This window comes from Chenopodium album, chromosome 24 (assembly GCF_948465745.1).
Source record: "Chenopodium album chromosome 24, dcCheAlbu1.1, whole genome shotgun sequence".
Lineage (NCBI taxonomy): Eukaryota > Viridiplantae > Streptophyta > Magnoliopsida > Caryophyllales > Amaranthaceae > Chenopodium > Chenopodium album.
In genome coordinates this window covers 23,078,243-23,094,675 of record NC_137857.1, presented here as the reverse complement: position 1 = coordinate 23,094,675, position 16,433 = coordinate 23,078,243, and the positions used below count along the sequence as shown (strand labels likewise).

Genomic DNA, 16,433 nt, shown 5'->3' with positions numbered 1-16,433 from the left:
ATTGAGTCGTCCGTTGAAGCTATCGCTCGGACGGACCCAAGAAATTCCAAGTATGATCTCAACTTGTAAATTTCCATTCATCGAGCTCGTTCGCTTAGAAGAATCTTTACCCTAGACGGGCAACTCATGCCTTAGGCAATTTTTACTTCCCTTTTTGATCTTTGTTCGTCCTGATGGAGTCGAACGATTAAACTGGCCCTTGGGCATATTGGCCAAATGGATGATCAAAGTATGCCCTTGCTACACTTGGCAGTCGGCATATTTTGACAGTATTAGAGTGCGGCCGAGTGACTTAGATAAGGATGCCCTTGTTGGGGTTAGGTGAGTCCGATTTACCGCGGAAGAAACCCGAGCCAAGATCTCACTCGTAATAATTAAAACCACATAAGCATAATTAATTTAATGACAAAGGTAGAATAGTAATTATACCTTTGTCGCGTGCTTCGCCCAACCTCAAGGGCTCTTACTTCGAAAGCAAGTCTCGAAAGCTCGACGACCTCCAACGATAGTCCACCCACAATCCGACCACCGACAAGGGTCTAATGCCTTGGAGTTAGCAAGGCTCGATCAAACACGAGTAATAGGGTGCGTAGTGAGGATGCTCTAATGAAGGAGTGTGTGGATGAGGAATACATAATAAAGGGGTAAGGTTGCTGGTGGGTTAAAAATAAATTTAGTTTAAATAAATGCTGATGTGGAGAGTGATGAAGGACGGGAGGAGGCAAAGAGATTGCAGGGTGCAGATGCTAATTCTACTGCTGATAATATAAATCATGTATAGGGTGTTGGCGAGGAGCAAACCCTTGAATGACAATGAAAATTCTAAGTTGGAATGTCCGAGGGCTTGGGAGCCCTTAGGATGTAAGAATTCTCTGTGACATATGTTAGAGAAAGAGGCTAAACATTGTCTTTTTAATGGAGACAAAAATTGATAGTTGTATTTTGGAGAGAATAAAGAAGCAATGTGGGTATGATATGGGTTGTGTATAAATTGTAATGGAAGAGCGGGTGGAACGTGTTATAAGTATAGGAATGTTGGGATATCGATAATTTCCTACTCTATTCACCACTTTACAGTTGACGTTTTGAATAGTGTAGGCATTCCTATATGGAAAGCAATAGGTGTGTACGGTTGGCTGGAGACTAAAAATAAACATAAGACTTGGGAGATGGTAATTAATTTACACTCTGATTGTAGTATTACATGCATTATGTTTGATGATTTTAATGAGATTGTGAGCATGAATGAGGATGGAGGGGTGGTTAGACGGGAAAGGTTAATAAATGCTTTTCATGAAGCAATTGACAACATTTTTACATGACAAAGAGGTACAACTCCGAATACTATGGTTTGTGAATGTCTTGACAAAGAAGGAAACGGTGTATTGTCCTCATGAATGAATTATGTCATGTGCTGAAGGTTTATCGAAGTGGTCTGCTAGCTTGCTAAGACATTCAGTAGCTTAAAAAAGAAATTCATAATAGTCAAAAAAAAAAAAAAAAATCTAAAATGTTATAGCTAGAATGTTATAGGAGTGTGAACTGATTTACGAAGACTTGAGGAATTCTATTGGTTTGCACGTGCACGAGCTAATGAGATGAAGGACGATCATTAGAACCTCTTATTTTCACATAAAAGTAAGTCAGAGAAGAAAAAAGAATACATCAGTATTCTAGAATTTTTTTGACAAGGATGTTTATAAGGTGAACTAAACATGGCCTATGTGTTTGATATCATACCTATAATATCACTCCCTCTGTTGTACTCTATACTTCAAAAACCCAATGAAAAACTTACAGGACAATATTCTATTAGTATATATGTATATATTGTATTATAAAAAAATACACAAATAAAAAAACCCTGGATAACAAAAGACAAGATTATAGAGCTTCTTTGAGATGAAAAGTTCTTAAAATTGCTCTGGCCTTATCATACTCATTCAGGTCAACAAGCATCTTTTTCAGACGCCGGGCAAGGACACCAATTTCATTCTCCGGTAGTCCTGATGCATGCTTCTTCTCCAAAGTCTTCCCAAGCTTCAGTACATAATCAACCAGCGGCAGCAACTTATGACTGCATGACAATCATAATATATGAAAATATAAGTTTTCTGAAACCAAACAAAAAGATGACTGTACAAAGATCTTTAATGCACAAAGAGTATCAAAGCATTGATTGCATAGAACCAAAACAACTTTAAAGCATGTTGATTATTAGTTTAAGAGGTAAGGAAATGGAAACAAATAATGGCTTAAGGAGAGCAAGAGCAGGGAAGGGTAATAATACAAATAAATTGAACCCCTCAAACCACACAAGTAATGAAAATGGTCGTCGAATCTATATTTCCAACACTTTATACTATATGCTTAGGGATTGGTTACCTTTGGGAAAGTGTGGTAAATAATTACACTTAAGAAATGGGTCTAAACGACTAATCACCCCAACAGATTTCCATCCAACAGACCCTGCCCCACTCAAACAGCTCCTTATGTCCTGACTGTCACTTCCACCCTCATCACATCCTTTCTCATCCCCTCAAGCCCCAACTAGAGAATTACCTATAATACCAAAGAACCTACATAATAAAAAAAATATAAAAAAAAAACCTAATGAGGATAGGTAATTAAAGCCTGAACAGATTCATGAATCATAGAATTGCAAAGCATCTAGAAACGAATAGAGAAAGGTCGTTTTTAGTTATTTGTATAAAGTGTTGAGGGGAACCAATAAGAGAGTGGATTGAGATGATATGGTTCTAACTTTTCAGTTATTTGTATAAAATGGTATGCTAATCTTCTCTTATTGCTTCCTCAAACAATGAGTCCAACATGCTATAGATTAATTATTTTGAAACGGATGAAGCATAATAGGAGAGAATATGAGCTTGAAAAAAGGCCGCAATCAGAAAAGAATAGTACTTCCTTTGTTTTTAGTTAACATTTCATTTTGACTCCATATTAATTGTGTCAAAGGATGGTAAAAGACAATAATACCTCTAGTCACCAAAGTACCAAACTGCATATCAATCCCCTTTGCTAACTGTCTGAGAGCCACACCACCCTCGCTGTTTACACCTCACCACCCCCGATGAATCCGCCACCGTCACTCACAACAACACCGTTTAAACACCAACATCATTTACACCACCACCATAAAACTATCACTGATTCAGATTCATATACACCGTAAATTTGGTGAGGGAAAAAAAAACTCCATAAACTACTAGGACCTACTTCGAAGTATTTTTAAACATTCAAAAAAAAAAAAAGATAAATTCCAATGTATAACGCCATATCTTCAAGTGCCCCATACCATCATCCCCAAGAATTGTAACAAAGAAAAGAAAGGAGATAGAAAAATTACAACCTCCACCGACCACCGTCATGAGTATTTTTTCACAAAATCGATGGCATGGAAGTCGAATTTGGCTATATGATTTTAGACCTAAAACCTCCAGCCACCATGGTTCGACTGTGATAATGTCGTTGGTTAGGGCTGCGTTGAGGGTTAAGAAAAGAGGGGGATAGGGGAACCATGTGAAGGTGGGGATGGTGGAAATGCCGATGATAAGGAGTGAGGGAGTTGAGGAGGTAGTGGTGGCAGATCGAAAATGACAATGAAAATGTTTTAGTTGAAGAGAGTGAGGAATACAAAAGTAAGAAAATGAATTTGATGTGGGAGGGGTGGGGTGGAGTTGTTTTAGTAAGGGCAATATAGGAACTTAACATCACAAAACTTACCAAAAAGAGAAACGTGTCAACTAAAAAGATATATCCCATATAGGAATACGTGTCAAAAAAAAAACAAATAAAACAAATAAATAAAAATTAGAAATTTTGCCAGGGATGTTCTATGTTGTTTTACACATGAAACACTACAAAGACACTTTGTTGTGCCAGGCAAATGAAGCCTAGCCTTAATTATCAATAGATTCATTTTACTAGGTGAGTGAAGCCTATTAAGCAAACATGACCCCTTTACTTATGGTCATTTCAATTAGACAATGGGTACAAAAGGTTGGGTTATTAGCAAATTAAAAAAAAAAAATTAAAATGAAAAATTAAAAAAAAATTGAAAAATTATCAGCGAACCAACAAAAGGTTGGATTATTAGAACTAATTTTTACTATTAAATAATCCTAACTTATGATTATTCAAGAATATTCCCAAGCATAAGGAGGAACCTCTTAAAATAAAAACAAATGTTATAATCCAACACTCCCTCCATTGTACAATAATCACAACACTAGGCATTGCATTAAATTTTAGGAAAAATATAGGCGAGGACCAAAGGAGGAATTTTATAATATAGAGAAAAGTTAGTGGGCTATATTTAATTGTTAGGAGAGATCATTCTAATAAAAGAGTGTAAGTGGGGTTGTTAGGAAAGAAAAATACTACCTTCGTTTCATAAAATCTGCAACAAACTAGGATTCACGTTTCCCAAGACAGAATTTGATAAATATAGATCAACAAAAGTGTAGGTTATTAAGGTTTAATTCACGTTCTACCAAAACCTCTGCCCCCACCAAACCACCCACCACTATGCCCACCCTAGCATCGCCAAAACCCACATTCTCCACCAGTAACATCACCTTCGACACATCCGACCACCCTACCACCGCCAACACCCACATACTCCAGCACCACGACCACCGCAAGACCACCTTCGACACATTCGACTACCCTCTCACCACCACAAGATCTGAATCATGCCCAAAACCCACCCTACCCAACTCACAACCACCAAAAGCCCACCGTGTAACCACCTTCTCACGCACCACCACAAGATCCGAAACCACCAAAAACCCACCACGTTCTCACGCACCCCACGATCTCACGCACCCCACGATCTCACGCATCATAACCACCAAAAACCCCACCTCACCTAAGTCGCAGCCACCAAAAACCCCACCCCACCTAGATCCGAAACCCTATCACCATTTTCGCTTAGATCTGAATTTCAAGGAGGACCGGCCACTTTGATAAGGGAAGCAAGTCCAAAACCCTATCACAATTTTCACTTAGATCTGAATTTCTAGGAGGATCGACTTTGATAAGGGAAGCAAGAAACCGGCGACTTTCATCAGGGAGGAGAAAAGCGCCGGTGACTGTCATGAGTAAGAGGCGGCGAGTTTCACGAGTAAGGGGCGGCGACTGTCACGAGTAAGAGGTGGCGCTGGATCTGAGAGGTGGTGGTGGAGTGTGTTGCTGGTGGTTGAGACTCTTGAGAGGGATGAGAGAGAAAAGTATGTTGCTGGTGGTTGAGAGGGAGGAGAGAGAAAAGTTGGTGTCTTGGTGATGGTGGTGGATGTAGGCTATGAGGGAGGAGAGAGAATATGGGTTAGGGTTTAATTATTAAAAAATTAATTTAGGTTAATAAGTTAATAGGTGGTTTATTGAAGTTAAGTAAGGGTATGTTGGTAAATTCATACAAAAAAAATTTTACTATATTAGGAAAGTTTTTTTTTTTGTTGCACATAATGTGTAGTTTCCGTTTTTGGAAATTGTTATTTTATGAAACGGAGGTAGTAATAAAAGTACAAAGACAAATATGTGCAAGTGGGGTTTGTTGGGGAGAGATAATAAAATAGTAATGTGTCCACACAAAATAAGGAAGTAATACATTTATATGAAACGAACATAAAAGGATAGTGTTGTAATTATTATGAAACAGAGGGAGTACACTACACACCTATAAAGACCTACCAAAACCATAGAGGTAATACCTAAGACTTTTATGAAAAGGACCCACTAAAACATGGGATAAGTGTATGAAGATGAGTAAAGCTTGGGATAACTAATATCAAAATTCAAAAAAAGGAACAAATAAAATGAAAGCCTACATTTCCACCTTCAATAGATAGAAACTAGGATAGAGTAGATCAGACACTACAACCAGGCAAACAATTTTCCAGATATTACACAAGCCTTGGCATCAGAAGATTACCTGCGTGTGGCTGTAACACTTGCACCGGACCACACCCCATTTAGTGAAGCAATTATTCTCTCGGTTCTAGTAATTGCATCATGAATATCAGGAATAAGGTTTTGAACATGCGGAAGTATTTTTCCACCCAAAAGTTCATCAAGAACAAGCTTCTCCAAAACCGGCAAAGCAAGTATATCTTTCCACATGCAGATGTTCCTCACCAATCGAATTGCCACACCAAATCGATATGCTGCAACTCTTGCAGCATTTGGCACAGCTTTCATAGCAACTGTACTCCACGTAGGAACCTGTAACACAACAGAAAATAAAGTAAATATCTCATTCTACAGTAACATTCACATTGCACATTTATTAGTGCTAAGGGTTCTGTGCAGGTTTCCAAAGTACCACAAGATTCGCAACTGCTTCAGTTAGCCGAGTACGAATGGCAGCTATAAGTTCCTTGAGGGCCTCACTTGAGGCAGGAATGTAATCGATGATTAAGGTTGTTGCTAAAACAGCATTCTTTGACTCTCTACTACTAAGCAAATCCCAGCAGTGAGCTATGTCATGATGCAATATGGGAAGTGCCACCTTCTCCACTAATCCAGGGACTAGATCAGCATCTGCATCATCAGGACTTAAGTAACTTCCATCTTCTGGAACACCATAATCAAAGAGTAGAGAATGCCTGCAAAAACCATATAACACCTATCAGAGACGCACAAAACTACGAGACAAAACAGCTGGAGAAAATTATAAGCTTTATCAAGTGAGATATGGGGCATATGGCCCAGCAGTAAATAACATTATATTTAACCCACCAATACCGCAATCAGCCAGAGAAAAGTGGGTACTTACATACCATCTCATGTCGGAAAAGTCAACCTCTTCATGTAGAGGGTCCCACTTTAACAGCTCTAATCTCACATATGGAGAGAAGATAGATGGAATGCTCAATGATATATAAGCATCACGATAACTATCCAAGTACAATCTCTTCCACCTTTCAAATCTTTCTTTAACTGAAGAAAGTTGTGAATATTCTTCAGCTGCGTCACTGAACACTTCTGAAGCTGTCTGAAGCAGCAAATCACGATTTGACTTATAAGCTTCACTCTCATTGTCACTCTCATCAGTGCTAGATTCACCTTCCATTGGATAGGAGTTGTCATTTCCAACATATGACATTCTCTTAATATCTAACCGAGATCTCCTACGCTGTCGAGCATCAGCCCTCCGAGCCATATCCAAACGCTTTTGCAAATTTTCATCTCTACCATATTCATCGTACTTCACCGGAAAGGTTTTTTGTTGCTTGATAGTAGCAGCTGCAGCCTGAGCTGCACTAGTGGCGGCAGCAACTGTAGCAGCATTGCCACCACCCTTTCCTAAAACTGACATAGCTGCCTCTACAGCTGCTTGCACTTCTGCCATTTCCTCATCATTATCAGCAGCTCGTCTTTCAAAGATAGTCAAAGCACGTTTCTTGTGGAGTTGCTGCATATGTTCTTCAAGTTCCTCTATGTAAGGAGCTTTATGCTGAAAGATTGCAACAAAATTAGCTAGAATACATCAAAATGGGGGATCACAAAAGTAAAAACGGACAGATGTTGATGCCAGAGAAGCAGGAAAAGGTAACTGAGAAGCAGAAGCAGGCAATCATTTGTAGAATAAAAAAAAGAATCTTAAAAACAAACTTCAGAAGTAACAAATATAAGCACTGTGTTAATTTGTCTTCAAATCCCAAATTTACAGTTGTCCCTCAACTGGAACTGCAATTAGCAATACCCCCCAAAGGGGAAATTAAAAAATCATCCTAACACCAAATTATGGCATTATTTATTTTGCTTTGACCCGAAAAATTTGTAGCTTAGTTACTTTGACTAGAAAATAGAGGGAATGGTCTTCATGACTGAGGTGGTTGTAAATGTAGTTCTTGAATACAGGTTTTTTTATTTTTATTATTTTATCCCAAGTAGTTAAGACAGCAAAAATGATACAGAAGGCGTAAGAGTGTGGCAATTAATTCCTAAAACCGGGAAGATCCTCTAAAAGATTTAGATCACCATATCAAGGGAAAATTTCAACAAGGTGCCCCAAGGGGAGGTTGCCTCATCCCTAACAAAAGGTTCCCCCAACCCTTAACTTGAGCGTGACAGGTGAAAATAATCCTGAATTCAATCAGTATAGCAACAATCCCCCACTTCCCCCTTCCCCCCTCCCCATACAACAAGCAAACAAACTCACTATTTATATTTCTTCCTTTTTAGCGTTTTTACAGAATGGGGAACTGTCATAAATTAACTCTTAACAACAACAAAAAGTATGACCAACTACACAAACTCTCTCCAATTCCAACATGTAAATACATAATAAGTCATGACAGATATATTCAGTGGTAAAACGTTGTAGAGAAGGATAGACCAAAACTCACAAATGAACCTTTCCAACAAATGCAAGGTTTCACTTCGGCAAATCCAAGGCATTCTTATTTGTACTCAGGCTCTAATAAAATTATTTCAGAATTCCTACAGCAAATCAAAATAAGATTTTTTTCCATAGACATCAAATTCGACTTTAGGGCAATACATCAAGGTTTAGAGGATTTCCTTGGATTGCTTTGAAATATTCTGGAGTGCAAATTACACCAGATCGTAAAATTTTTGTATAGATATCAAATTTTAAAAATAAAAAAACAATAATATTTCCTTCTCCACCTATCCTTTGCTCCACTTTATGGCTCAGCATCACATCGGTTTCAGGGACGAATTAAATATAGCCAACCGTGCTTTGAAATATTCTAAAGTGCAAATTACACCAGATCGTAAAATTTTTGTATAGATATCAAATTTTAAAAATAAAATAGCAATAATATTTCCTCCTCCACCTCTCCTTTGCTCCACTTTATGGCTCAGCATCACATCGGTTTCAGGGACGAATTAAATATAGCCAACCGTGGACAATTGTCAGATTCTACTAGGCACATAATCTTGGTCCCAACAATGGTTAGCCTTACTCAAACTTGCAATGGATGTTGCATAGTACCAAGGGGAATCGACGTGGACATTTGGACTCTTCCAAAACACTCAACTATCATAATCTCTTCCCTACCAGCAACTCCTCTTCATTTCCACAACAGTAAATATAGCAACACTCCTCACCCACCCACCCCACTTCCCCCTTCCCCCCTCCCCATACAACAAGCAAACAAACTCACTATTTATATTTCTTCCTTTTTAACGTTTTGACAGCATGGGGAACTATCGTAAATTAACTCTTAACAACAAAAAAGTATGACCAACTACACAAACTCTCTCCAATTAAACAAGCAACTTATTCTAATTCCATGTAAATACATAATAAGTCATGACAGATAGCGGTAAAATGTTGTAGAGAAAGATAGACCAGGTTACCAAATTAGACGGAAACACGCAGGAGCTAAAGTTCCAAAGAGAATGTACATTTTCATTAATAGTAATTGCAATTTCTTCCATAAGGAGGAATAATTTTTTAGCCACCTCCTCTTCAGCACTCATATAAAGACTTGGTTATCTTAAATTAGATCCACTCGTCAAGGTCTCAGGTTCCAACTTATGACATTTTGGTGTAGCTGAAATCTAGAATTAATTTCTTAAGAGTCACTAGAGTTTTCTTCATTTTTTAAAAAATTACCCAATGATATGGGTGACACCACCTTTGTTGTTGTTACCAAGAGTATATGGCTCACAATCATATATTCATAAGTAAATGACATAATCCTAGCCACAATTTCAATTCTATTTGATTGTTAGGTTTAAGGATAGGCCTTGTAACTACAACTCATTGTTAAATAATGAGATGAGCTTTTGGTATTCCTTTTGTAATCCCAAATTTGCAACAATTAGTATTGTTCGTCGAATTTACAGATCTAAACTATTACTCGCTCCGTCTCATTATAAAGTATCTGTTTTACTAATTGGGTGTCCTAAAATTAAGTGCCTATCTCTATTTTTGTTTCATGTATAATTACCTACATACCCCCACTTTATACCTTTTAACATATTAAACTTCCCTAAACTCCCTGCCCACATGCTTTTTCATTATTGTCTCCACTAGAAAACAAAATATTTTATTTTGTATAATTATCCCCAACGTACTTCTCACATGCATTTTATACTTCATTCACATTAAAACCCATGAAATACGAGAAATAGGTACTTAAATTTGCAACAATTAGGATTGTTCATCGAATTTAGAGATCTAAACTACTACTCGCTCTGCCTCATTATAAAGTGTTTTTTTTACTAATTGGGTGTCCTAAAATTAAGTGCCTATTTCTATTTTTGATTCATGTATAATTACCTACACACCCCCACTTTATACCTCTTAACATAACTTTCCTAAATTCCCTGTTAAAAATTGGTGCCCACATGTTTTTTCATAATTGTCTCCACTAGAAAACAAAATATTTTATTTTGTATAATTATCCCCAATGTACTTCTCACATGCTTTTTATACTTCATTCACATGAAAACCCATGATATACGAGAAATAGGTACTTAGATTTGCAACAATTAGGATTGTTCATCGAATTTACAGATCTAAAATATTACTCGCTTCACCTCATTATAAAGTGTCTGTTTTACTAATTGGGTGTCCTAAAATAAAGCGCCTATTTCTATTTTTGTTTCATGTATGATTACCTACATATCCCCACTTTATACCTTTTAACATACTAAACTTCCCTAAATTCGCTGTATAAAATTGGTGCCCACATATTTTTTCATTATTGTCTCCACTAGAAAACAAAATATTTTATTTTGTATAATTATGCCCAATGTACTTCTCACATGCTTTATACTTCATTCGCATTAAAACCCATGAAATAAGAGAAAGAGGTACTTAAAAATGGGACTGAGGGAGAACTACGGCTAAAAAAGGGTCTAAGTATTCTCTTTTTCATTTGCTTTTTAAATAAGCCAAAAACAATGATTCTTTCAGTTGTGATTTATTCCAATCTCTTTTTCATTTGCTTAGTAAAAAAGACAAAAACATTGATTCTTTCAGTTGTGATTTATTCCCCAAAAAAAAACAAAAAAAAAATACAAAAAAAAAAACAAAAAACAGCATGAATAATTACGTAGAAAACCATAGTAGAACAAGTCAATTGTTAAAGTAACTTTAATGAGGTGTTTGTCTGGTCCCCCATGTTCTACATTTCTAGTCAATCCTGATTTAGTAGTGACCAACATGAAATTTATTCAAAATATAATTTAATACTTCATGTATAAAATAAAAACCTTAATGCAACACCCAGCCTCAAAAATGTGATCTTAATCCAAATTCATCCCTCAGTTCTCTATATCCACTTTATTTCTCTTTCGTCTTTACTAATGGAACCCCTTTCCATAGCCTAATAACCTTTCTTCTGACGAACCTATTGTAGCATGATGGAGCAAGCTGCAAATGCTAAGCAAATAATGCCCTCATCAAAAACTAACCCCGATCGCAGAGAGCAGCCATTCATTACCCATAATAAAAAACACAAGATCTGAAAGTAAAATAACCAGAATAAGCCCTATAACTAGGCCTGACAAACCAAGATGGGTTTATGACAATTTCTGCAGACATCCATTATCTGTTTGAGTTGATAGCATACGAGCTGAAAATCCTGACGCAAACTTAATTCGTTTTGTTAAATGGGCAGGAAAACTCTACCCTAAACAAACCTCTTTGTTCGGGGGATTACATAGTTTAACCCATGTGCTTATGATTATCTTTTTATCCAAATCATTATATATAAACAAATCAGATGCACAAGTCTCCATAAATATTACTTCCTCCATTTTTTTTATTGCACTAATTTCCTTTTTGGGAAATTACATATCATTGCACCATTTCCTTATTTGGTATGTTTTACTTACTTTTGGCTTGTGTTCACGCACAAAATACCCTATCTGTGTTCACATGTGATCACAACCATTATTAGTCCACCTTTTCTCTCTCATTTTGCATCACATGAGCATATTTGACATTCCCCACCTTTTACTCTTTTTATTAAATATTGTGCCCATACTACTAAATGGTGCGATTAATAAAAACAGAGGAAGTATATATTCTCTAGGTTAACATTTATTAATATAATATTTTGGGAATATAAGTAAAAGGGCTAAACAAGTAAATAATTAATACATGATTTCGGACTCAAAATAAGTCAAATAACACCCTAACCTGACACATTTATTTAATGGGGCAATTCAAGTTAGCTCAATTAATTAGATGGGTTAGAATCCAAGAAGATCAACTTTTGCCAACGCTACTAACTATTGAGATTGCAAATCATTGATGCAATAGTCTTTGCCCAAACCTAGACGACACCAGACACCTAAAATATGATGAAGAGATACATATACTACCCTTTCCTTTATCATATACCTCTGTAAAAGCTGCATTTATATTAATGACTACCTTCAGCAACCAAAAGGTCAAGCAATACCCTCCTAAAAGTCCTCTTTGTCAAATGAAGCCACAATTTCTATATGAATATCGAGATTAAGATACTCATCTTTTGGTAACTCTAATATTTATACGGCACTTAAGATGCAGTGAAGTCATTCAGTAGTTAATTAAAATATTAAAAACTTTTCTTCCCATGTGAAAAGGTATGCATTTATAACATTACAAGAATTATTACTTCAAAAATTCATTTAATCACCAGTAACTCTTTGAGATATTAATGCAGTGAATCAGATACTATACTATATTATCCTACCTGCAAGAAGTCACATATGACAGAAACAAAGTCACGAAGTCTTTGCACAAATATATATTTCTCTCCAGCATCAGATGAAGACTTCTCAAGCACAGTGATATTCGTCAGTGATGCAGATAAACTTTCATCAACACGAGCCAGCGAAGTCATGGTTTTTGCATGTGTTTCCTAAAAACAAAGAAAGGGAGCAGAAATCAAGAAAAACACATGAGAACACAACAAGGCAAAGAATAAAAACTTGCAGCGTTATTATGAACACAAGCATAAAAGGTGTGTGGAAACAGATGCCTAACATTTACGTATTGCAGAACAAAATTACACCAGGGTTACAGTCCTTACAAATGGCCATCATGACTTCATGTTTCACAATTCAGCAAAAATACCACCCATTTTTTTTATATCATTAAAACTCCGACTAGTTTTCATTCAAGAAAGAGACAATTTCTACTTTTGAAGTAAATTTCACTCAAAGCTGGAATTACAGAAAAGATTGATAATAATCATGTGTCCACAGCAGCTTACACCACACGCTTGCTCTTTAACAAAAAAAAAGTTCTTTTACAGCTTGATGCACATTACTGATAGTTGGCATAAAATAACCAGTATTTACAGTTTATTACAAAATAGAATATCATCAAGTTAAAAATAAGACTAGACCACAAAAACTGAAATCCAGATTAACATATATATGTAGAAGATCCCAAAGTATCAGCATCTCTAGTTCCTTTTCTTTCTTTCTTTTTATAAGATATGACGAGAAGCAGTCCTTTGAGAAACCAAAGACTAAACATTGAAAAATCAAATCCAAAGAGAAAACATGGGTAGTCAAATCCATAGGACTCTAGGGACATTTGTGAGGAAAAAATTCCAAACTTTGAAGGTATGAGGGAGCTCTAACATTAAACTCTCACACTTAACTCATATAGGGGTAGGGAGGACAAAGAGAAAGTTTGGGAGGGGGGGGGGGGGGATAAGGAGAAGAAAAAGTTCGCACATACGAAACCCTCCATGGCTTCATCCTACACTCCTATTTAGAGCTTGTTAAACTACCCAAGCTGCACATGCAACCATCATGAAAAAAAGTGACAAATACTCTAAATTTAAAATACAATCATCTTTTCTTAAGCAGATGGAGGAAATTCTTTACCGGATAATGGACATTTCATTCTCCACCTTGAGGCAAAGTATATTATTATCAATCAAGGTTTTCAAATAAGTTAAAAATAAAATTCACCCATTATCAGGTGGAAAAACTATGAACACGGGTATGCCTCTTAGCTATAGGATCACAATCTATACTAAAGAAGTACAGAAAATAAAAAAGATTATGAGTCTAAGATGAATACTCTCACTTTTATAACTTCCTTAGGAGTTAAACAATTACACAAGCAAGTATTCATTTGTGATGAGGTGACAATGGTTGGAATTATGGTCATAATTGTTGTATTTTATTAAATGTGTATATGAGCACATATCCATAACAACTAAGTAAAAGAAAGAAAATATATTGTCCGTGTAATCTTTCTTTTGTTCCATTTACTTGCTCCAATATTCTTTTTGGGTATCCTGATTTACTTGCCCTATTCCTTTTTAGCAATTAAAAGTTCTCTACATTTTATCTTGAGTTGGGTCTCACACAGTTATCCACCCAATTTTTTCTCTCTACCTCTCCACCCCTGACTACGATCTAGAATTTCCACAATACCTCAATAAGTTTATTGAAAAAAAAAAGATAAAATAGGAAAAAATTGCACATACCTTAAGTCTCTTCAAGTTATCTTGAAAAGCTTGTTTGGCAATTTTAGCCTGCTGAGAAATGGACATTGTCCCAGCACCCTGTACACTACCAATTGCCCCTCCAATGCTAGGTGGCCCAGCAGGAATACTGGCAACAGATGAATGAGAAATTGGTGATGCGTACATGAAACTTTGAGGTTGAATAGATGATGCATTTCTGCTAACTTCGGTAGGTCCTTCTTCCATTCTCTTGCCTAGACCTTTCCTAAACTGCTCCTCTTCCCATTTTCTCTCTTCCTCATCATCGTCATCGTCATCATCTTCCAGACTACCCTGCCCAGCACGCATTGGTCTTTCATCTACATCCTCAAATACACCCTTTCTGGGACCATCTATCTTCTCACCAAACATTGCAATTCGAGTTTGGAATTCTGGTTCCTCATCACTTAACCCCTCAGCAGCTCCATGATTGCTTCCAGAATCCAATGATATATAATCTGGTGCTGCAGCCCGTGATTGACGAAGTTTCTCCCTCTTTGCCCGTATAGCATTAATTGTTGCTTGATCTAGAAGATCCATATCCTTCTCCCTCGTCAGAGAAGCATTCTCTTCTTTTCTTGAAAGTTTGTCTTCATTGAACTCATCACCAGCACTCCCAGTTTCTAAAACTGGTTTGACAAGACCCTTGAGAACAATTACAGGCTCTGAGGAAGAACTAGGTTTCGTGTCTGATGCAGCCGGTCTCGGCCTAGAGCTAGCAAGGGTTTTGGTATTCTTTTGAAGCTCAAGGAGGACTTCTTTTGTATATTGGCCAGCTTGAGGTTGGACGTTGGAGGGAAGTGAAGTCGAGGAAGACCCACGACGATCCTTGACAGACGTAATATGATGAGAGGAACTGGACTTGGAAAGACGGGATGAGGAAGATTTTTGTGGACGAGAAAATGGGGTCTCATTTTCTTCATCTTCAGCAAAACTAAGAAGCTTTTGGTGGCTTTTCTTTGGTTTATTATTAGAAGCTGCAGCTTTGTTCAAAGACGGCTTCATGGGAGTTTTAGATGGATCCCCATTACTGCTAGTTTCATTATCTTCATTGTCATCACCTACTCGACGACGAAAATTTTTCGATCTAGAGCTCATTGATACCACTGCCAAAACCCCCTCAATAATCCCCAATCTAATCTAATCTAAATGTGCAATAAAGTTTACCTGTTACAATTAAGGTCATTCTTTCAGCAACAATCAGTAGACTAAACAAGCACATAAATACAATTAAGGTCTAATTTCATAACTAAATCCTAACATTAAAGGGTTGGGCAATACATTAGCAACCAAATTTGATTCAATTATCTCGAAAAAACACACAATTTAGGGATATTTGATTCAATAATCTCATAATCTTGTTTTATTTTGGTTATGATGGTTTCATAATCTTAGAATTTAGAAGCAATAGTTAAGATTTTGGAACTCTACACTTAATGCAGTGACAATCAGGCCCGTCCCTGAGGCAGGGAAAAGAGCTCTGATTTCATAGTAACATTAAAGTGTTGTGCAATACATTAGCAACCAAATTTGATTCAATTATCGTTCTCATAATTTTAGGGATATTTGATATGATGATAACAAATACAAACAACTTACTTCAGAAGCTGCTTCAATGGAGGATACAAGAACTAGGTTCAACGGAGAACGCCAACTGCGCTTCAATGGAGGTTGAGTGCGTTTCAATGGTTATCTGACTAATCTGAGAGAGCAATTATATGGATCCCTATGAGGCTATGACCCGTCACAGTTATTCAAGGGATAGATCCGTTTAATAAATAAATGGGCTGGGTCTTTGTAGGATCGTTTAATTATGGGCAACTCATACCTTTTAAGGGTTTAGTGTAAGGCCCTATTCTTTTCACCTTATAAAAATAATATTAAGTAAAAATAATTTCAGTACAGTAAAAATAAGTTCGGTTCAGTAAAATTAATTTCATTTAAGTAAAAATAAGTTCAGTTCAGTAA

General features: G+C 36.7%; 1 protein-coding gene across 1 annotated transcript; it reads right to left on the bottom strand.

The window, feature by feature from the left end:
• Window positions 1–1,594: 1,594 nt before the first annotated feature.
• On the bottom strand, window positions 1,595–16,194 carry LOC145611477 (transcriptional repressor ILP1-like). The gene is made up of 7 exons (XM_081666807.1): window positions 16,065–16,194; window positions 14,448–15,632; window positions 12,690–12,857; window positions 6,801–7,477; window positions 6,344–6,626; window positions 5,954–6,243; window positions 1,595–2,077 (listed from the first exon to the last, which is right to left on the bottom strand). Exons 2-7 carry the CDS (start codon window positions 15,561–15,563, stop codon window positions 1,885–1,887), a joined length of 2,727 nt encoding a protein of 908 aa, XP_081522933.1. The 5' UTR covers window positions 15,564–15,632; window positions 16,065–16,194; the 3' UTR covers window positions 1,595–1,884.
• Between the last annotated feature and the right edge of the window lie 239 nt (window positions 16,195–16,433).

What these genes read in the sequence shown, in the direction of transcription:
- LOC145611477 (XM_081666807.1), bottom strand. Translation starts at nt 15,563, where the DNA reads ATGAGCTCTAGATCGAAAAATTTTCGTCGTCGAGTAGGTGATGACAAT. An exon ending in ATAACTTGAAGAGACTTAAG is followed by an intron (nt 12,858 to 14,447) that starts GTATGTGCAATT and finishes CTTTGTTTTTAG; the next exon opens with GAAACACATGCAAAAACCAT. An exon ending in GACTTTTCCGACATGAGATG is followed by an intron (nt 6,627 to 6,800) that starts GTATGTAAGTAC and finishes TGGTTTTTGCAG; the next exon opens with GCATTCTCTACTCTTTGATT.